General features: G+C 50.3%; 1 protein-coding gene across 2 annotated transcripts in view; it reads left to right on the plus strand.

Moving 5' to 3' along the window:
• The window catches only part of ANKRD53 (ankyrin repeat domain 53), a 152,947-nt gene that overhangs the window by 77,878 nt on the left and 53,240 nt on the right, over window positions 1-21,829 (plus strand). For both annotated transcript variants that reach the window (XM_063925307.1, XM_063925306.1), the window contains one exon: window positions 5,935-6,099. In XM_063925307.1, the coding sequence (XP_063781377.1) occupies window positions 5,935-6,099 (165 nt within the window). The remainder of the gene's footprint in view (window positions 1-5,934; window positions 6,100-21,829) is intronic.

Raw genomic sequence — 21,829 nt, forward strand, 5'->3', positions numbered from 1 at the left:
GGTGCTGGCACCGGGAGGGAAAGAGACAGCCGACTGGGAGCAGGGGTGCTGGCACTGGGAGGGAAAGAGACAGCCGACTGGGAGCAGGGGTGCTGGGACTGGGAGGGAAAGAGACAGCAGACTGGGAGCAGGGGTGCTGGGACTGGGAGGGAAAGAGACAGCAGACTGGGAGCAGGGGTGCTGGGACTGGGAGGGAAAGAGACAGCAGACTGGGAGCAGGGGTGCTGGGACTGGGAGGGAAAGAGACAGCAGACTGGGAGCAGGGGTGCTGAGACTGGGAGGGAAAGAGACAGCAGACTGGGAGCAGGGGTGCTGAGACTGGGAGGGAAAGAGACAGCAGACTGGGAGTAGGGGTGCTGGCACCGGGAGGGAAAGAGACAGCCGACTGGGAGCAAGGGTGCTGGGACTGGGAGGGAAAAGGACAGCCGACTGGGAGCAAGGGTGCTGGGACTGGGAGGGAAAAGGACAGCAGACTGGGAGTAGGGGTGCTGGGACTGGGAGGGAAAGAGACAGCCGACTGGGAGCAGGGGTGCTGGGACTGGGAGGGAAAGAGACAGCAGACTGGGAGCAGGGGTGCTGGGACTGGGAGCGAAAGAGACAGCAGACTGGGAGCAGGGGTGCTGGGACTGGGGGGGGAAGGGGACAGCAGACTGGGAGCAGGAGTGCTGGCACTGGGAGGGAAAGAGACAGCCGACTGGGAGCAGGGGTGCTGGGACTGGGAGGGAAAGGGACACCAGACTGGGAGCAGGGGTGCTGAGACTGGGAGGGAAAGAGACAGCAGACTGGGAGCAGGGGTGCTGAGACTGGGAGGGAAAGAGACAGCAGACTGGGAGCAGGGGTGCTGGGACTTGGAGGGAAAGAGACAACAGACTGGGAGTAGGGGTGCTGGCACCGGGAGGGAAAGAGACAGCCGACTGGGAGCAGGGGTGCTGGCACTGGGAGGGAAAGAGACAGCCGACTGGGAGCAGGGGTGCTGGGACTGGGAGGAAAAGAGACAGCAGACTGGGAGCAGGGGTGCTGGGACTGGGAGGGAAAGAGACAGCAGACTGGGAGCAGGGGTGCTGGGACTGGGAGGGAAAGAGACAGCAGACTGGGAGCAGGGGTGCTGGGACTGGGAGGGAAAGAGACAGCAGACTGGGAGCAGGGGTGCTGAGACTGTGAGGGAAAGAGACAGCAGACTGGGAGCAGGGGTGCTGAGACTGGGAGGGAAAGAGACAGCAGACTGGGAGCAGGGGTGCTGGGACTGGGAGGGAAAGAGACAGCCGACTGGGAGCAGGGGTGCTGGGACTGGGGGCAGGGGTGCTGGGACTTGAAGGGAAAGAGACAACAGACTGGGAGTAGGGGTGCTGGCACCGGGAGGGAAAGAGACAGCCGACTGGGAGCAGGGGTGCTGGGACTTGGAGGGAAAGGGACAGCAGACTGGGAGCAGGAGTGCTGGCACTGGGAGGGAAATAGACAGCCGACTGGGAGCAGGGGTGCTGCTACTGGGAGCAGGGGTGCTGGGACTGGGAGCAGGGGTGCTGGGACTGGGAGGGAAAGAGACAGCAGACTGGGAGCAGGGGTGCTGCTACTGGGAGCAGGGGTGCTGGGACTGGGAGGGAAAGAGACAGCAGACTGGGAGCAGGGGTGCTGAGACTGGGAGGGAAAGAGATAGCAGACTGGGAGCAGGGGTGCTGAGACTGGGAGGGAAGGGGACACCAGACTGGGAGCAGGGGTGCTGGGACTGGGAGAGAAGGGGACAGCAGACTGGGAGCAGGGGTGCTGAGACTGGGAGGGAAGGAGACAGCAGACTGGGAGCAGGGGTGCTGGGACTGGGAGGGAAAGAGACAGCAGACTGGGAGCAGGGGTGCGTAGACTGGGAAGGAAGGGGACACCAGACTGGGAGCAGGGGTGCTGGGACTGGGAGGGAAGGGGACACCAGACTGGGAGCAGGGGTGCTGGGACTGGGAGGGAAGGGGACAGCAGACTGGGAGCAGGGGTGCTGAGACTGGGAGGGAAAGAGACAGCAGACTGGGAGTAGGGGTGCCGGCACCGGGAGGGAAAGAGACAGCCGACTGGGAGCAAGGGTGTTGGGACTGGGAGGGAAAAGGACAGCAGACTGGGAGTAGGGGTGCTGGGACTGGGAGGGAAAAGGACAGCAGACTGGGAGTAGGGGTGCTGGGCAGGACCGGATTAAGCCTTGGGAGTGCCTGGGGCACTTAAGACAGGGGGGCCCTGGAGGAAGGAGGGGTGTATATTAGATTGTGCATACCTCCCAATATGACCCAATCCAGGAGGGACAAAATGCTCTCTACCTGGACTCAATATATGATTGGTGTGACAGTACAGTATGTTGAACTATTTAATTGATAAGAAAGGTGTTTCAACACAGGTGATTACAATAATAAATTAAGATGGAAGTCCAGGTAGAGAGCATTTTGTACCTCCTGGAATGGGTCATGTTGAGATGTATGGATTGTGTTTATTTAAATTTAAACCAATGGTGTATATTAGATTTAAACTAATAGTTTAATAATGTCTGTGTACTGTTTATAGCTCCACCTAATTCAGAGACAACTAGTTTATAATATTTATTGTAGTGTAACAAAGAAAACTTAACCTTAAAATACACATAGAAAAATAAAAACTATAATTTATCTTATCACATACAAGAATATGAGCAGCCTCTGTACTACTTACACATTGGGACAAGACTCAGGAGGACTCTGTGTGTCTCTCACTCTAGACCACAGGTTCTCAAACTCGGTCCTCAGGACCCCACACGGTGCATGTTTTGCAGGTCTCCTCACAGAATCACAAGTGAAATAATTAGCTCCACCTGCGGACCTTTTAAATTGTGTCAGTGAGTAATTAATACATCTGTGCACCTGCTGGATTACCTGCAAAACATGCACTGTGTGGGGTCCTGAGGACCGAGTTTGAGAACCACTGCTCTAGACCAGGCATTCCCAACCACGGTCCTCAAGGCACACCAACAGTGCAGGTTTTAGTGATATCCAGGCTTCAGCACAGGTGACTTCATTAGTAGCTCAGTTATTTTGATTTAACCATCTGTGCAGCAGCCTGATGACTAAAACCTGCACTGTTGGTGTGCCTTGAGGACCGTGGTTGGGAATGCCTGCTCTAGACCCTCAATAGGTAACAGGTTACACATGACAGAGACACCCAGGTAGGGAGGAGAAGAAGCTGGGGTCCCTGTGTCACTTACAGCTCTCTCCTCTCTGTCGGAAAGCTCCATAGGTAGCTCATGAAACCTGATTCTCCTGTGTCTCTGCCTGCACTGCCTACTGTCCTGCTCACATTCTGGCTGCTGCATAAGAGAGAAAGCTAGAGATGTCAGTGTGCTCTGTCTGGGGGGCCTGACAAAGGTGGGGCCAGGGTACAGTATGACCTGGGACCCCCCCTTAATTTGGCTATGGTGCTGGGACTGAAAGGAACAGCAGACTGGGAGCAGGGGTGCTGGGACTGGGAGAGGAAGAAACAACAGACTGGGAGAATGTGTGATGGGACTGGGAGAGGGAGGAACAGCACTTGAAGAAGGGGTGCTGGGAGGGGAAGACACAGCAGCCTGAGAGCAACACTCTGACAGCCGGCAGAACCGGCACAGCCTCACCATGAGTCACTCCCATGAGGATACTGCTGATTCTCCACAGGTCAAAAAAGCATGTGATTTGTTCCTCCAATCACTGCTCAGCACGTGCTCCTCTCACCCCTTTTCAGAGTCTCATAGAATTTACCAATAGTACGTTGCCCCAATCCTCTGTGTGCAGCTGCGGGTCCTCCATTAACCCACCTGCAGCCGTCGCCGGGTCAGTCAAAACAACTTTGATGACTGAACAAGCAAGCAGCTGCACTGTATCCTGCTATAGCTAACAATGCTGTCGCCAAAGCCTACAAATCAGTGGGCCCCAGTCAGCTGCAGTTGCCCCAATGCCAGGGCCAGCTCCTGATCAACACCGGGTCACACTGTGATATAGAAATATTTGTAATGGCACTTACCTATGGACACCTAAACAATAAACTATAGCTTTAATACTCGTATTATGAGTAACTTTCGGCTCACCCCAACATACTGTACACTTCATTAGCCCACAATTTCCTCTTTTACCAGAGTACTACTGTATGGAGGATGGATTCTCTTCTCTGAAAAATAAAAACAAAACTTAAAAATATTAATTGTATTTAATTAGACAGTAACCAACAGGTATATAAGTGTCTGAGATTGGGGCTTAGGAAATCATAACAATGTTCTTAAAGTGATTTTGCAATCCGATTATACCCAAATATAAGGGAAAAACCAATAAACATGTAATATGTTCCTAATAGAATGCCCTAGCAGGGGTATAACATACAGTACACTGGGAACAGGTACAAAGAGGATTTATTCCGTATATAAAAACATACGGTCTGTCAGTCCCTCCATTGGTTACCGGTATTCTACCGTATTAAATATAAAATACTTTTACTCACATACAAGGCTATTAACCAAACTGCACCAACATACATCTCTTCACTCATCTCAAAATATCTCCCTACCCGACCTCTCCGCTCTGCACAAGATCTACGTCTCTCATCCACACGCATTACTTGTTCACACTCAAAATTACAGGACTTTATCCGGGCTTCACCCACTCTGTGGAATGCCCTCCCACGCACAATAAGACTTGCCTCTAGTCTCCAAACCTTTAAATGTTCCCTGAAAACTCACCTCTTCAGACAAGCCTATCAAATTCCAGACCCACCCACATAACCTTCAGTGCTTCCCTATCTAATTACATCCTCTGTAGAGTATTCATAACATCACATATCTTGTCTTTCTTTAGTCTCACACCCTCCTGACACTTGGATAACTTCGTGGGGTATCATCATACAACTCATTAAGAACCTAGCAATCTGGTGGACCATTATGCAATAGGTAGCATCTATCCTTATGTATCCATGCCTATTTTCCTACAGATTGTAAGTTTGCGAGCAGGGCCTTCCTACCTCTATGTCTGTCTGTTTTTACCCAGTTTTGTTCTATTACTGTTGTTCTAATTGTAAAGCGCAACGGAATATGCTGCTCTATATAAGAAACTGTTAATAAATAAAATAAAATAAATAAAATAAAAAAAATGACACAAAACTACAAGCACAGCATTTGCTTCAGCAAAATAAGGAGGCCCAGCACTATCAATAAAGTTTTTTTCCATCTCATCCCCTTATGATGCTGCAGTGGGCTATTGCTGGGCTTAAGAAATAAGCGGTCTGGGGCTGGACAGCTTGGCCCCACTGCAGAACACTTAGATACGTGATCCAGGTTCAAAGTGCAGGCAGGGCTGAATTAAGGGAGGGGCGAAAGGGGCGGTCGTCCCGGGGCAACCACAGACTGCTTTTACCATCGAAGAAGTCTCCTTTCGGAGCTCAGGTATTCATTAGCAGCAGCTGTGGAGGAGCTCGGTGTACAGTTGGTCTCACGGGATAGTGTAGGGAAATCATCAAAGACACTGACTGTGAGCCACCGGCGTGTGCTGCTCCGGAGCTATACCTGGCCAGGCTGCTGCTCCGTGATATCCAGGTGGAGTTAAGAGTGTGTTTCTCGCAAGGGAGGGGGGCTTGGGTTGTCTTGGGCAGCAATTTCAGTAGTGGGGGCCTCCACCAGCCTTATTCCGGCCCTGAGTGCAGGTAACCCCAGGTTTGTAACGTTATCCAATCAACGCAGCTCAGGACTGGATAACATGTTGCAGTACATATGGGGTATTTTATACCGCTATTTCGGATGCCTCCTTATTTTGTTGAAGCAAATTCTGAAAAATCACATCTTTATGGTTTCCTGAGCGCCAATCCCAGGCACTTATACTAATATGTTTCTCCTTATTGGGCACGAGAGGCTGCTTTGACCAGATTTATTGTGTAATATAAGATACCACTCATTTATCTATTCTGTTTAATTAGACAATGCAAGAACAACGTGACTGCTCTTCACAAAGCAGCCACTGAGGGTCTGGAGGATTGCATGGCGGTCTTGGTGGAAGCCGGAGCAGATGTCCACGCTAAGGATTCTGAGGGAAAAAAACCCATTGACTTATGCAAGGTCTGGTGTAATCGATCCTGTGCCAGGTAGGTGTTGACTGCAGAATATCCTGCCTCAAAGCTGAAGCCTGGGATCAGATTTAGGGCAAAAAGATGAGACTGCAGCCTGTTAAGCTGCTGTGACCTCACTAGCCATTACCCTGTGTTGAAATCCTAGCATCCACACAAGTGTAATGCAGTCCATACATTCTAAATGTGGTAGACATTGGGCCTAATTCAGACCTGATAGCTTGCTAGCGTTTTTTTGCAGTCCAGCGTTCGAATAGTCGCCGCCCACCTGGGTGTGTATTTTAGCTGTGCAAGTGTGCGATTGCATGTGCAGCCGAACGGTACAAAAAAAAAAACTTTGTGCAGTTTCTGAGTTGCCCAGAACTTACTCAGCCGCTGCGATCACTTCAGCCTGTCCGTGACCAGAATTGACGTCAGACACCCTCCTGCAAACGCTTGGACACGCCTGCGTTTTTTCAACCACTCCCAGAAAACGGTCAGTTGCCACCCAGAAATGCCTTTTTCCTGTCAATCACCTTGCGATCGGCTGTGCGAATGGATTCTTTGTAAAACCCATCGCACTACAACAATCCGCTTTGTACACGTGCAACGTGCCTGTGCGTTGCAGTGCATACGCAGTTCTGACCTGATCGCAGCGCTGCAAAAACCGCTAGAGTGCGATCAGGTCTGAATTAGCCCCATTGTACGTTAACTGCTACTAGTATTTCAGCTGAATAACACACAGACAATTGATCAATGTGTAAAAGGGATATTACTAATGTAGCCCCCTGGTCCTCCTGGTATTGGGGGTAATTCTGAGTTGATCGCAGCAGCAAGTTTGTTAGCAATTGGGCAAAACCATGTGCACTGCAGGGGGGGCAGATGTAACAAGCTGGCAAGAATCTGCGCCCAGGAGGGCATAAAAGGAGGCCCTTTGGCGCCAACAGAAGGTCAGTATGCAGAGTAAAGGAAACGGAGGCTGATGGGAGAGCTGAGGCTGGTGGCTGTGGAGAAGCAGGCTCTGGGGAGCTGCACTACAGGGAAAATCACCCATATAGAGGCTGGGCAGCAGGCTGTAGTGAAAGGCAGCACATTCCCCATACCTCCCAACCTTGGAATATTCTGTGGCAGGACTTCACGCACGTAAAAGGAATCACACCCATAATTTGAAGATCTACATTACTGATAGACAACCCTTTACTTGTAATGTACAGGTGGAGCCTCCGTTATCTTGGCTGGCTGAGGCGCTAGTCGCGATCGGGCATACGCAGCGTGCCTGGGCGCAAGGAGGCGTGTCTAGTCATAGGGAGGTGCACAGAGCGCGATCGGGCATACGCAGCGTGCCTGGGCGCAAGGAGGCGTGTCTAGTCATAGGGAGGTGCACAGAGCGTTTGCTGTTACCTTTAAGTGTAATACCTGTGATCATCCACCAGATGTCGCTTTTTAAAATCACCATTGCGCATGCGTGTGGTCTAAAATACAATACCGAATATATAGTAAGAACTACTTTACTGGTGCGTTTCATTACGCTACAATGTGCTACAGTATGTCATACAGTATACTACAGTGTACAGACGCAGATACAGTAGTACAGTATATACAGACGCAAATGAGCTTGATAAAGCCACAGTATTAACGTTAGGAATATGTGAGCATCCAAATCCCACAGACAAATCAACAAATAAAACCAGACGCAAATGAACGTGTTACAGGTACAGTGTGGTCTATTGATGTTAGGGATATGTAAGCGTCCAAATACCGTAGCCATTACGGCATAATGAAAACCAATGGGCTTATGCATCTGTCATTCGGCGAAGTGACGAGTGGTGAAGTGTGCCTTCCAATGCTTAGAGTCCCGGGTTCGATTCCCAAAGTGCAAAGGCATGTTAATTTTTTCCTGACACTGTATTAATTTTGTTATTTTTGTATCTATCGTACTGTACTATACTTTCACATTCAATAGAAGTGTGCACACAAGTTTTACATAAAGCAGGGCAAAGCCGCAGGAGCGTATCTGCTGTCAAATACACAGCGGCTACAAAGGATAAGGTTCTATGCACCGTACAGTACACATATAATTCTGTAGCAGGCCAGACTCGATTGAAATGGCTACCACCTATGACCCCTTGCCTCATGGAAGCCCTCAACTATTGAGCCAGTGACTGCATAGGTTTTGCAAGTTACAGGGCAATGCTGAAGGAACGTCACAATACCCTAGCTAAAATACACAGGGGCGATAGGGATAGGCAAGCTCTATACACATAACGATACACCGGACTTGACTGACACATAGCAAACTGACAAAATGGCTGCCGCTCGTAACCCGCCCCGCCTCGTGGCAGCCCTCACACATGGAGCAAGCGATGGCACAGGTTTTGCAGGCTACAGGGCAAAGCTGAAGGAGCGTCTGAATACCCTAGCTAAAAATAAGAATTTACTCACCGGTAATTCTATTTCTCGTAGTCCGTAGTGGATGCTGGGGACTCCGTAAGGACCATGGGGAATAGCGGGCTCCGCAGGAGACTGGGCACTCTAAAGAAAGATTTAATACTATCTGGTGTGCACTGGCTCCTCCCTCTATGCCCCTCCTCCAGACCTCAGTTAAGGAAACTGTGCCCAGAAGAGCTGACATTACAAGGAAAGGATTTTGGAATCCAGGGTAAGACTCATACCAGCCACACCAATCACACCGTATAACTTGTGATAAACTTACCCAGTTAACAGTATGAACAAACAACAGAGCATCAACCAATGGATGCCAACATAACATAACCCTTTATCAAGCAATAACTATATACACGTATTGCAGAAAGTCCGCACTAGGGACGGGCGCCCAGCATCCACTACGGACTACGAGAAATAGAATTACCGGTGAGTAAATTCTTATTTTCTCTAACATCCTAGTGGATGCTGGGGACTCCGTAAGGACCATGGGGATTATACCAAAGCTCCCAAACGGGCGGGAGAGTGCGGATGACTCTGCAGCACCGAATGGGCAAACACCAGGTCCTCCTCAGCCAGGGTATCAAACTTGTAGAACTTTGCAAATGTGTTTGAACCCGACCAAGTAGCAGCTCGGCAAAGCTGTAATGACGAGACCCCCTCGGGCAGCCGCCCAAGAAGAGCCCACCTTCCTTGTGGAATGGGCCTTTACTGATTTTGGATGCGGCAATCCAGCCGCAGAATGAGCCTGCTGAATCGTGTTATAGATCCAGCGAGCAATGGTTTGCTTTGAAGCAGGAGCACCCAGCTTGTTGGATGCATACAGAATAAACAGCGAGTCAGTCTTCCTGACTCCAGCCGTCCTAGCAACATAGATCTTCAAAGCCCTGACTACATCAAGCAACTTGGAATCCTCCAAGCCACGAGTAGCAGCAGGCACCACAATGGGTTGGTTCAGATGAAACGCTGACACCACCTTTGGCAGAAACTGCGGACGAGTTCGCAATTCTGCCCTGTCCATATGGAAAACCAGATAGGGGCTTTTACATGACAAAGCCGCCAATTCTGACACGCCTAGCTGAGGCTAGGGCCAACAGCATGACCACTTTCCACGTGAGATACTTTAGTTCCACCGTTTTAAGTGGCTCAAACCAGTGGTATTTCAGGAAACTCAACACCACGTTAAGATCCCAAGGTGCCACTGGTGGCACAAAAGGAGGCTGAATATGCAGCACTCCCTTAACAAACGTCTGAACCTCAGGCAGTGAAGCCAGTTCTTTTTTAAAGAAAATGGATAGGGCCGAAATCTGGACCTTTATGGACCCTAATTTCAGGCCCAAAGTCACCCCCGGCTGTAGGAAGTGCAGGAATCGACCCAGTTGGAATTCCTCTGTAGGGGCCTTCCTGGCCTCACACCAAGCAACATATTTTCGCCATATACGGTGATAATGTTTTGCTGTCACGTCCTTCCTAGCCTTTATCAGCATAGGAATAACTGCTTCCGGAATGCCCTTTTCTGCTAGGATCCGGTGTTCAACCGCCATGCCGTCAAACGCAGCCGCGGTAAGTCTTGGAACAGAAAGGGCCCTTGCTGTAACAGGTCCTGTCTGAGAGGCAGAGGCCACGGGTCCTCTGTGATAATTTCTTGCAATTCCGGGTACCAAGTTCTTCTTGGCCAATCCGGAACAATGAGTATTGTTCTCACTCCTCTTCTTCTTACAATTCTCAGCACCTTTGGTATGAGAGGAAGAGGAGGAAACACATAGACCGACTGGAACACCCACGGTGTAACTAGTGCGTCCACTCCACCTGTGGCAGTCCCCATCGATTTGCAATCTGCGTGAAGACCTCCTGATGAAGTCCCCACTCTCCCGGGTGGAGGTCGTGTCTGCTCAGGAAGTCTGCTTCCCAGTTGTCCACTCCCGGAATGAACACTGCTGACAGTGCTAGTACGTGATTCTCCGCCCACCGAAGAATCCTGGTGGCTTCTGCCATTGCCACCCTGCTTCTTGTGCCGCCCTGGCGGTTTACATGGGCCACTGCCGTGATATTGTCTGACTGAATCAGCACTGGTTGGTTTCGAAGCAGAGGCTCCGCTTGACTCAGGGCGTTGTATATGGCCCTTAGTTTCAGGATATTGATGTGCAGACAAGTCTCCTGACTTGACCACAACCCTTGGAAGTTTCTTCCTTGAGTGACTTCCCTCCACCCTCGGAGGCTTGCATCCGTGGTCACCAGGACCCAGTCCTGTATGCCGAATCAGAGGCCCTCGAGGAGGTGAGCACCTTGTAGCCACCACAGAAGAGACACCCTGGCCCTGGGGGACAGGGTGATCATCCGATGCATCTGAAGATGCGATCCGGACCACTTGTCCAGCAGATCCCACTGAAAGATCCTCGCATGGAACGGCTTCGTAAGACGCCACCATCTTTCCCAGGACTCGTGTGCAGTGATGCACTGACACCTGTTTTGGCTTTAGGAGGTCTCTGACCAGAGTCACAAGCACCTGAGCCTTCTCCTCCGGGAGAAACACCTTCTTCTGGTCTGTGTCCAGAATCATGCCCAGGAAGGGCAGACGCGTCGCAGGAATCAGCTGCGACTTTGGAATGTTCAGAATCCAGCCGTGCTGACGCAACACTTCCTGAGAGTGTGCTACACTGATCAGCAACTGCTCCCTGGACCTCGCCTTTATGAGGAGATCGTCCAAGTATGGGATAATTGTAACCCCTTGCTTCCGAAGGAGCACCATCATCTCCGCCATCACTTTGGTAAACACTCTCGGTGCCGTGGACAGGCCGAACGGCAACGTCTGGAATTGGTAATGACAGTCTCGTACCACAAACCTGAGGTACTCCTGATGAGGCGGATAAATGGGGACATGCAAGTAAGCATCCTTGATGTCCAGCGACACCATAAAATCCCCTTCCTCCAGGCTTGCAATGACCGCTCTGAGCGATTCCATTTTGAACTTGAATTTCTTCAGATAAAAGTTCAGGGATTTTAAATTTAAAATGGGTCTGACCGAACCGTCCGGTTTCGGTACCACAAACATAGTGGAGTAGTAGCCCCTTCCCCGTTGAAGGGGGGGGGACCTCTACCACCATTTTCTGGAAAAAAAGTTTGTGAATTGCCTCAACCACTATCTCCTTTTCCATAAGGGAAGCTGGTAAGGCCGATTTCAGGAAACGGTGAGGGGGCATCACCTCGAATTCCAGCTTGTATCCCTGAGACACAATTTGTATAGCCCAAGGATCCACCTGTGAGCGAACCCACTGGTGGCTGAAATGTCGGAGACGCGCGCCCACCGCTCCTGGCTCCGCCTGTGGAGCCCCAGCGTCATGCGGTGGACTTAGTGGAAGCGGGGGAAGACTTTTGTTCCTGGGAACTAGCTGCGTGGTGCAGCTTTTTTCCTCTACCCCTGCCTCTGGCAAGAAAGGACGCACCTCTGACCTTCTTGCTCCTCTGAGAACGAAAGGACTGCATTTGGTAATACGGTGCTTTCTTAGGTTGTGGAGGGACATAAGGCAAGAAATTTGACTTCCCAGCCGTAGCTGTGGAAACGAGGTCCGAGAGACCGTCCCCAAACAATTCCTCACCCTTATAAGGTAAAACCTCCATGTGTTTTTTAGAGTCGGTATCCCCTGTCCATTGCCGAGTCCACAGGACCCTTCTGGCAGAAATGGACATAGCGTTAACTCTAGAGCCCAGCAGGCAAATGTCCCTCTGGGCATCCCGCATATATAGGACAGCGTCCTTGATATGTGCCAGGGTCAGTAGAACAGTGTCCCTGTCCAGGGTATCTAACTCCTCAGACAGAGAATCCGTCCATGCAGCTACCACACTACACATCCAGGCCGAAGCAATTGCTGGCCTCAGCAGTGTGCCAGAATGTGTATAAACTGACTTCAGGATAGCTTCCTGCTTTCTATCAGCAGGATCCTTTAGGGCGGCCGTATCCGGAGACGGCAGGGCCACCTTTTTAGACAAGCGTGTCAATGCCTTGTCTACCCTAGGGGAGGATTCCCAGCGTAACCTGTCCGTTGGCGGTAAAGGATACGCCATGAGTAATCTCTTGGAATCTATCACCTTCCTGTCAGGGGAATCCCACGCTTTTTCACATAATTCATTTAATTCATGGGAAGGGGGAAAAGTCACTTCATGCTTTTTCTCCCCATACATATAAATCCTCTTGTCAGGGACAGGATTTTCCTCAGAAATGTGTAATACATCCTTCATTGCTACAATCATGTAACGGATGGCTTTAATCATTTTAGGCTGCAACTTTGCCTCATCGTCATCGACACTGGAGTCAGACTCCGTGTCGACATCTGTGTCAACTATCTGGGATAGTGTGCGCTTTTGGGACCCTGAGGGCCTCTGCGCTGCAGGAGCAGGTATGGGTTGAGACCCTGACTGTCCCCCGGTTACAGTTTTATCCAACCTGTTATGCAAGGAGTTTACATTATCATTTAACACCTTCCACATATCCATCCAATCAGGTGTCGGCACCGTCGGCGGCGACACCACACTCAGCTGCACTTGTTCTGCCTCCACGTATCCTTCCTCATCAAACATGTCGACACAGGCGTACCGACACACAGCACACACACAGGGAATGCTCTGACTGAGGACAGGACCCCACAAAAGGCTTTTGGGGAGACAGAGAGAGAGTATGCCAGCACACACCCCAGCGCTATATAACCCAGGGATTACACAGTACCTTAGTGTTTACCCTGTAGCTGCTGTTAATATATGTATATATACTGCGCCTAAATTTATGTGCCTCCCCCTCTCTTTTTTACCCTCTAATGCACCTGAATACTGCAGGGGAGAGCCTGGGGAGCGTCCTTCCAGCGGAGCTGTGAAGAGAAAATGGCGCTGGTGTGCTGAGGAAGAAGGCCCCGTCCCCTCAGCGGCGGGCTTCTGTCCCGCTTAAATGTATAAAAAATGGCGGGGGCTCTGGCATATATACAGTCCCAGACTGTATATATGTCTCTTTTTGCCAAAAAAGGTATTTAATTGCTGCCCAGGGCGCCCCCCCCCTGCGCCCTGCACCCTACAGTGACCGCTTTCGATGTCTTCATGCTTCTGCTGCTTCTGTTCTTCTGGCTCTGCGAGGGGAATGGCGGCGCGGCTCCGGGAACGGTCGATCAAGGTTACGTACCTGTGTTCGATCCCTCTGGAGCTAATGGTGTCCAGTAGCCTAAGAAGCGCTACCTAGCTGCCGTGAGTAGGTTTGCTTCTCTCCCCTCAGTCCCTCGTAGCAGAGAGTCTGTTGCCAGCAGAAGCTCTCTGAAAACAAAAAACCTAACAAAATACTTTCTTATCTAGCAAGCTCAGGAGAGCCCACTAGGAGCACCCAGCTCGGCCGGGCACAGATTCTAACTAAGGTCTGGAGGAGGGGCATAGAGGGAGGAGCCAGTGCACACCAGTAGTACTAAATCTTTCTTAGAGTGCCCAGTCTCCTGCGGAGCCCGTCTATTCCCCATGGTCCTTACGGAGTCCCCGGCATCCACTAGGACGTTAGAGAAATACACAGGGTTGATAGGGACAGGCGAGCTCTATGCACATTAAGATACACCGGACTCGATCGCATAGCAAGTTGACAAAATGGCTGCCGCCCATTATCCCTTGCCCCGTGGAAGCCCTCAGCTACGTATTGAGCGACGGCACTGGTTTTGCAGGCTACAGGGCAAAGCTGAAGGAGCGTCTGAATACCCTAGCTAAAATACACAGGGTTGATAGGGATAGGCGAGCTCTATGCACATTACGATACCATACCCTCCAACATGTTACACATGAAAACGGTTACAAATCAGGAAAGGGGGCGTGGCCATGAGTAAAATATATGACCACGCCCCTTTTCTATACTTTCAATGTTAATTTGGAGAGTCAAAAATCGGTACAAAGCCCTTTTTGGCAGGTACAGACCATAAAAAAAGGTACTGTACCTGCCAAAAAGGTACAGTTGGAGGGTACTGTATGCGATACACTGGACTCGATTGCATAGCAAGTTGACAAAATGGCTGCTGCCCGTTATCTATCCCTTGCCCCGTGGAAGCCCTCAGCCATTGAGCGAGTGATGGCATAGGTTTTACAGACTACAGGGCAATGCTGAAGGAGCGTCTCAATACCCTAGCTAAAATACACTGGGGCAATGGGTTCACTACGGCTGGCCGGCGGTCGGGCTACCGGCGAGCAGCATCCCGGCGCCGGGAGCCCGACCGCCGGCTTACCGACAGCTTGGCGAGCGCAAATGAGCCCCTTGCGGGCTTGCTGCGCTCGCCACGCTACGGGCACGGTGGCGCGCTACACGCGCCACACTATTTTATTCTCCCTCTATGGGGGTCGTGGACCCCCACGAGGGAAAATAATTGTCGGTATTCCGGCTGTCGGGCTCCCGGCGCCGGTATACTGAGCGCCGGGAGCCCGACCGCCGGCAAACAGAAGACCACCCGGGGCAATGAGGTCCCGTAGAGTGATCAATAAATAAATATAGTGTACACAGACGCAGAACAAGGAGTTGTTTAAGCTACAGTACAGTATAGTCCATTGAAGTTAGGGGTACAGTATGTGCGTGGCCAAGTCCCCTAGCTATCAGGGCATAATCTAAAACCAATGGCAAGGGATCACTGCTTACTGTACATTTAGACATGAGCTTGTGTATCGGTCATGAGGCGTTTTTTGCCCTGACACTTACTTTTTTTTCTATTGTAATATACTGTACTGTACTGTACTTTACATTCAATAGAGATACTGTATGCACACAGATTTTACATGAATCAGGGCAATGCTGCAGGAGCGTCTCATTACGCTATCTAAAATACACCATGACTATGGGTGGGGATACAGTAAGCGAGTCCTGTCACCATAAGCTATCTGCTGTGTACAGCAGATTTCCATCTGGGATGCAATTGTGTGTTTGTAATAAAAAAATCATTAGCCACCACCTCTCCCTACCCTCATCCGACTTTCCTCCTGGGATCCTGCACAGTTCATACAGTAGACAGGGAGGGAGGTCAGGTTACAATAAATGTACACCACAATACTATACCATATATGAAAATCAGATAGAGAACTGCAGTCGCTTTGTTAGGTGTGTAAATGGTACAGTAGCAGTGATCCCTTCTCTTAAAGTATAGCACAGATTCTCTATCGCCAACGATCTACAGTACTGTGTTGTTCGAACCGTTAATTGTGTCAGGATACACTAATTTATATTTATTGGTATGTCTACGGGTCCTCATTACCGCTGTATATTTTAGATAGCGGAATCAGATGCTCCTGCAGATTTACCCTGATTTATGTAAGACCTGTGTACACACTTCTAGTGAAAGTGAAGCTATATTACAATAGATTAAAAATAAAAAAAACATTAATAACATTAAAAACATTAATAAAGTGCGTGTCAGAAAAAATAAAAATACACTCGCACATTGGGAATCGAACCCTGGACTCTAATCGTGGGAGACGGAAGCCTTCCCCGCTTGTCCACACCACTTCATGGAAGATACACAAGCACATGTGTAAAAGTACTGCAAGCAGCGATTCCTTCCCATTGGTGTTTGTTTATGCCGTTAGGAGACTTGGACGCTCATATTGTACAAAACATACAGTGTGCTGTACATAATTTAAAGTCAATGAACTACATTATTGCTTTCACACATTAGTTGCGTCTGCATACACTATTTTAATTTTTACTCTATTGCTTTGTCTATGGGACTTGGACGCTCACATACAGTAACACGACAATTGACAAGTGTTTTAACAAATTAATTTGTGTCTGTATAAACTATTTTTTTACTCTCTCCATCTGACCATTGGTCTGTGTGTGTACAGTATACAGTACAGGACTGTATATTAATATTACAGTCGTCACTGACCATTTGCCAGAGCAGAGCATTCGATCTAAAGTACTGGATTAATGGAGCATTAGCCACCCATTGGTGGAGATGTGTATTGCATGCTGAGTATGTAGTCGTGCCTCAACGCGCTTGTCTGTGATTAAACTCAGCAACCTAAGCTATCGCCTAGGTGCGACTAAACCTCCGTTTAGGCAGAGCAACATCCAAGATAACGGAGGCTCCATCTGTAAGGTATCCTATAAATGCATAGGTGACTGACTTTCCCCGCCGCTCCACCCACCCCTTCCCACTAACACATCATAAACTCTGCACATAGGGACTAATTCAGGTTGCAATTTAGGTGACGGGACCCCTGCGTGCATGTGCAGGTCCCGTCCTGCGCATGCACCCGCAGTTAATGTGGTTAGCCCGCATTACCTGCGAACGCCTTTGCCTAATTGACAGGCAGAGTTGTTTGCCGGTCAGCGACCGAGCATTTTTGGGGGGCGTCGGGAAAACAGGGGAGTGTCAGTGGCGTTTTTGAGACGGCTGCGTATCCTCACATGCAACCGCTCCGATCAAAAGTTTCTGCGATCATGCTCTAATTGTATTGTGATTGCAGTCAGAGCGTGACTGCAGTGGGCGGGCGGTGGGTCGCATGCTGGGCGGCCTTGCCCTGCGATGGGCAGCCCCCAGCATGCGATTGTGAGGAAAAGGCAGAATCTGCAATCCTTACTGAATCAGGCATATAATCTGTACATTTATTTAGAATATACTGATGTTAAGCAGATATATAGGCCTATATGTAACAGCCTGCGAGAAGCAGGAAGTGCGTGATTTCGTCCGAGTCTGGCCAGATTTTTAAAGCATCAATCATTCACACAGCAAAACCAACCTGGTTATGCCATGTACAGCATTGCCGCTTTAAAATCCAACCAGAATTCCTCCTTCTGACGGGCTATTCCATTTAGTACATAGTGTACTATACGGCATGAGGACTAAAACTGAGCCTTGCATGGGGAACAAGAGAAATGATACTAGGCAGTTGGTCTAATAAACGGATCAAAAAACGCAGGCGAGTCCCGACCGTTTTCAGGGCGACTACGATCCCGTACACAGAAAACAGGGTGCCTGCGGCCATTTTGCACGAAGATAGAGTTGCTGAGGACTCAAATGATCTGTGACTGATTCTGCATCTTTGATTACAGTTACTTTGATCTGCAAAGCTGCCTGCGGGTACCTCAATACAAGCTGGTGGCAGATTGTCACGCAGCCACCGTGTTCAGGATCACAGCTGTGATGGCATTAGCGGATAACTCTGAATCAGGGCTGCTTAGCAGGAACACCAGTATGCTGTAGCAGCAATGAATGAGCAGCAGCTTAGACTGCAGCCTGTACTACATAAATGCACAGTACTGTAGCGTCATTATTCAGTAGCTCTAGGTCAGAAGCCGTGTCCCTGAGCATAGTGTCACCCTGTGCTGACTAGACATGAGATTAGGAATGCTATAAAGGCTCCTGTGACACAGCCAGCAGTGTGAGGTTATAATGTTGCAGTTGGAATAATGTTGCATCAACAGGCATGATGGCAGAATAACAATGGAAGAAAGGATACAGAAAACCTGATGGTTGTGGTTACTCTAAAAGATACAATTCAAAACAACGGATCAGAGTGACAGTAATATTAGCCATCTATTATGTAGCATGTGCTATGGAGCTGCTGGGACTTGTAGTTTCACACTGCACCGGGGGTCATATCATGGCACGCAGCCACGCATGTACTGTATGCTGGTGACAGTCACATTTGCCGGAACGTCAGTGAGCAGCCTTTCTAGATCAATCTGCAACAAGCTGCCAGTTATCCATGACCTCTTCATCTCCCACTGGCTCTCCTCCTCTGACATCACCTCCACTGCTGCCCTCTCCTATGGAGGCCTCGTCTTTGCCCACTCGGTCAGACCCGATAACCGCCAGGGTGGAGTGGGCATCCTTCTCTCCCCAAACTGCACCTTTTGTGTCATCCAACCAGAGCCCTCCCTCACCTTCTCCACCTTTGAGGTCCACACTATTTGCCTCTTCTACCCCATTCACCTTCCCGGCTGCTGCTCCCCTTTCCTTGACAACTTTGCCGCCTGGCTTCCCCACTTTCTCTTACGTCCTAGAGGATTCTGGGGTCCACATTAGTACCATGGGGTAAAGCCGGGTCCACTAGGAGCCACTGGCACTTTAAGAGTTTAATAGTGTGGGCTGACTCCTCCCTCTATGCCCCTCCTACCAGACTCAGTTTAGAAAATGTGCCCAGAGGAGCCGGTCACAGCTAGGGGAGCTCCATAGGAGTTTTTCTAGTTTTATTTTTTTCATTAGAGTTTAGGCACAGGGAGGCTGCTGGCAGCAGCCTCCCTGCTTCGTGGGACTTAGGGGCGAAGGGGGGGGGAGTAGTGGCCAACCCTGTGAGGTTAATGGCCACTATCTCCGCTGACCGGACACTGAGCTCCTGAGGGTGATAATCGTTAGCCGCCTGAGGCGACCGCTCACTCCCGCAGCATGCCGCCACCCAATAACAGAGCCAGAAGATTCCAGTTGCGAGTGAGTTACCGGTGCCCCTGACAAGTGGGGAGCCGGTGTGAATGGCGGCAACAAGGTAGGAGTGCAGTGCTAACTGCTCTCCGGAGAGCTCAACGGTACACAGTGCGGCACTATGAGGTGCACCCTGAGCAAGCGCAAATACCCTACACTGGTCAATCAAGGCTATCAGGGACCTCGGTATCGCTGCTAGCAAAATCCTGAGGCCAGTATAGGGGGTCATTCCGTGTTGATCGCTCGCTAGCAGTTTTTAGCAGCCGTGCAAACGCATTGTCGCTGCCCACAGGGGAGCGTATTTTCGCTCTGGAGAAGTGCGAACGCCTGTGCAGCAGAGCGCCTGCAAACATATTTTGTGCAAAACAAGACCAGCTCAGGACTTACTCTTCGTGTGCGTTGATTCTAACATTGGAGGGTTAGCTTTTGACGTCACACACCCATACAGGATTCTGCGGGGTTCATGGTGGAATCCATGAAGGACCTGCGAAAGCTGAATGCAAGGATATCTTCCATGTCTGTCTCAGGCCGCAGGGGACTCTGGCTACGCCAATGGTCTGCCGACGTGGAATCCAGGAGAAGTGTGGAGAACCTACCCTACACAGGTCAGGCTCTATTTGGGGAGGCGTTGGATGCGTGGATTTCCACGGCAACCGCAGGTAAGTCACCTTTTCTTCCCTCAGCTACGCCTTCTACGAAGAAACCCTTTTCTTCATCTGCATCGCAGTCCTTTCGGACCGCTAAGACAAGCCTCCTACCACTTTCTTTAGAGGTGGGTGTGCAAAATCCAAAAAACCTGCACCTGCAGACTCCCAGGACCAGAAGCCTGCTTTTGGTGCCTCAAAATCCTCAGCATGACAGTGGACCGCACAGCCTCGAGGACGGACTGCTGGGTGCGAGGCTCAGACGTTTCAGCCACGTCTGGGTGTCGTCCGGCCTGGATCCCTAGGTACAGGATATTGTATGCCAGGAGACTGGAGTTTCAAGAACTCCCGCCTCACCGGTTCTTCAAATCAGGCTTGACAGCTTTACTGACAGACAGGGCTATCCTACAGGAAGCCATCCAAAAATTGGAAAGGTCGGTGGTCATTGTTCCAGTTCCACCTCATATGCAAAACAGAGGTTACTATTCAAACCTTTTTGTGGTTCCGAAACCGGATGGTTCGGTCAGACCGATGTTGAACTTGAGATCATTAAACCCTTATCTGAAGGAGTTCAAATTCAACATGGAGTCTTTGAGAGCGGTGATCTCAGGTCTGAAGGGGGGAGAGTTTCTGGTATCCCTGGATATCAAGGATGCGTACCTCCACATTCCGATTTGGCCACCACACCAGGCTTATCTCAGATTTGCACTGTTAGACAGTCACTATCAGTTTCAGGCACTGCCATTCGGTCTCTCCACGGCACCGAGGGTGTTCACCAAGGTGATGGCAGAGATGATGGTTCTCCTCCGCAGACAGGGAGTGAACATATCTGGACGATCTGCTGATAAAGGCATCGACCAGGTAGACGTTGTTGCAGTCCATTGCTCTCACGACTCGTCTGCTCAGGGAACATGGGGGGTGATGTATGAAAAACATCGTAACGGACGTTGTGTCTGGTGGCGTATTACCACATTATCGTGGTGATACGCCCGCACCCGCAATGTATTATTCATGCCCCCACCGATGTGGGAGGGCGTTAACTTACCTGTCCCGCGATAGCGTACCTTCCACATCGGCTGGGCTGGTATTGCTGCTGCTGGCTCTCTGCGCATGCGCCCTTTTGCCCTTCGCCCTGCTCGCGCCACTGGCGGATGGAGGCGCATGCGCGATTAGGCTGTGTGGACGTGTTTGTCCACGATAAATAAAGTTTTCGGCTCAAAATGACAATAATAATAATAATTTAAAAAAAACATCCCTGAATGCTGCTGCCACACATCGCCTGGTCGGGGGAGGCGAACCGGACTGGCGGCCTTAGGGGGCGAAAAGTGACAGCAGAGGCAATCATACATTGCCTCTGCCCTTCATCTCCCATTCTCTACTGCGGGGAAGGGCGCGCGGCTGGCAATACACACGGCGATAACACCCCATTCATACATTACTGGGAAGCGGTAAATGCAGCCTTTAGGTGCGCTGTGGTCACCAGAAACCACAGCGTACTTTCATACATCTGCCCCATGGTTGGATCCTGAATCTTCCAAAGTCACATTTGGAGCCGACAAGGAGATTGTCTTTCCTGGGGATGATCCTTGACACGGAAGTGCAGAGGGTATTTCTACCAGAGGAGAAAGCGTTGGTGATACAAACAATGGTCCAAGATGTCCTGAAGCCAGCCTGGGTTTCGGTTCATCAGTGCATTCGCCTTCTGGGGAAGATGGTTGCCTCCTACGAGGCTCTACAATACGGAAGATTTCATGCTCGAACCTTCCAACTGTATCTCCTAGACAAGTGGTCGGGTTCTCATCTGCATATGCAGGATACGTCTGTCACCGAAATCAAGGGTTTCACTCCTCTGGTGGCTGCAAATACCTCACCTTCTGGAGGGCCGCAGGTTTGGGATTCAGGACTGGATCCTTCTAACCACAGATGCAAGTCTCCGTGGTTGGGGCGCAGTCACTCAAGGGGAAACCTTCCAAGGAAGTTGGTCGAAACTGGAATCCAGTCTTCCAATAAACATTCTGGAACTAAGAGCCGTGTACAACGGTCTTCTCCAAGCGGCACATCTTCTGCGAGATCGAGCCATTCAAGTACAGTCGGACAATGTAACGATGGTGGCCTACATAAACCGACAGGGCGGAACGAAGAGCAGAGCTGCAATGTCAGAGGTAACAAGCATCATCCTCTGGGTGGAAAAACACGCGCTGGCGCTGTCAGCAATTTTCATTCCAGGAGTGGACAATTGCGAAGCGGACTTCCTCAGCAGAC

Source organism: Pseudophryne corroboree, chromosome 1 (genome assembly GCF_028390025.1).
Source record: "Pseudophryne corroboree isolate aPseCor3 chromosome 1, aPseCor3.hap2, whole genome shotgun sequence".
NCBI lineage: Eukaryota > Metazoa > Chordata > Amphibia > Anura > Myobatrachidae > Pseudophryne > Pseudophryne corroboree.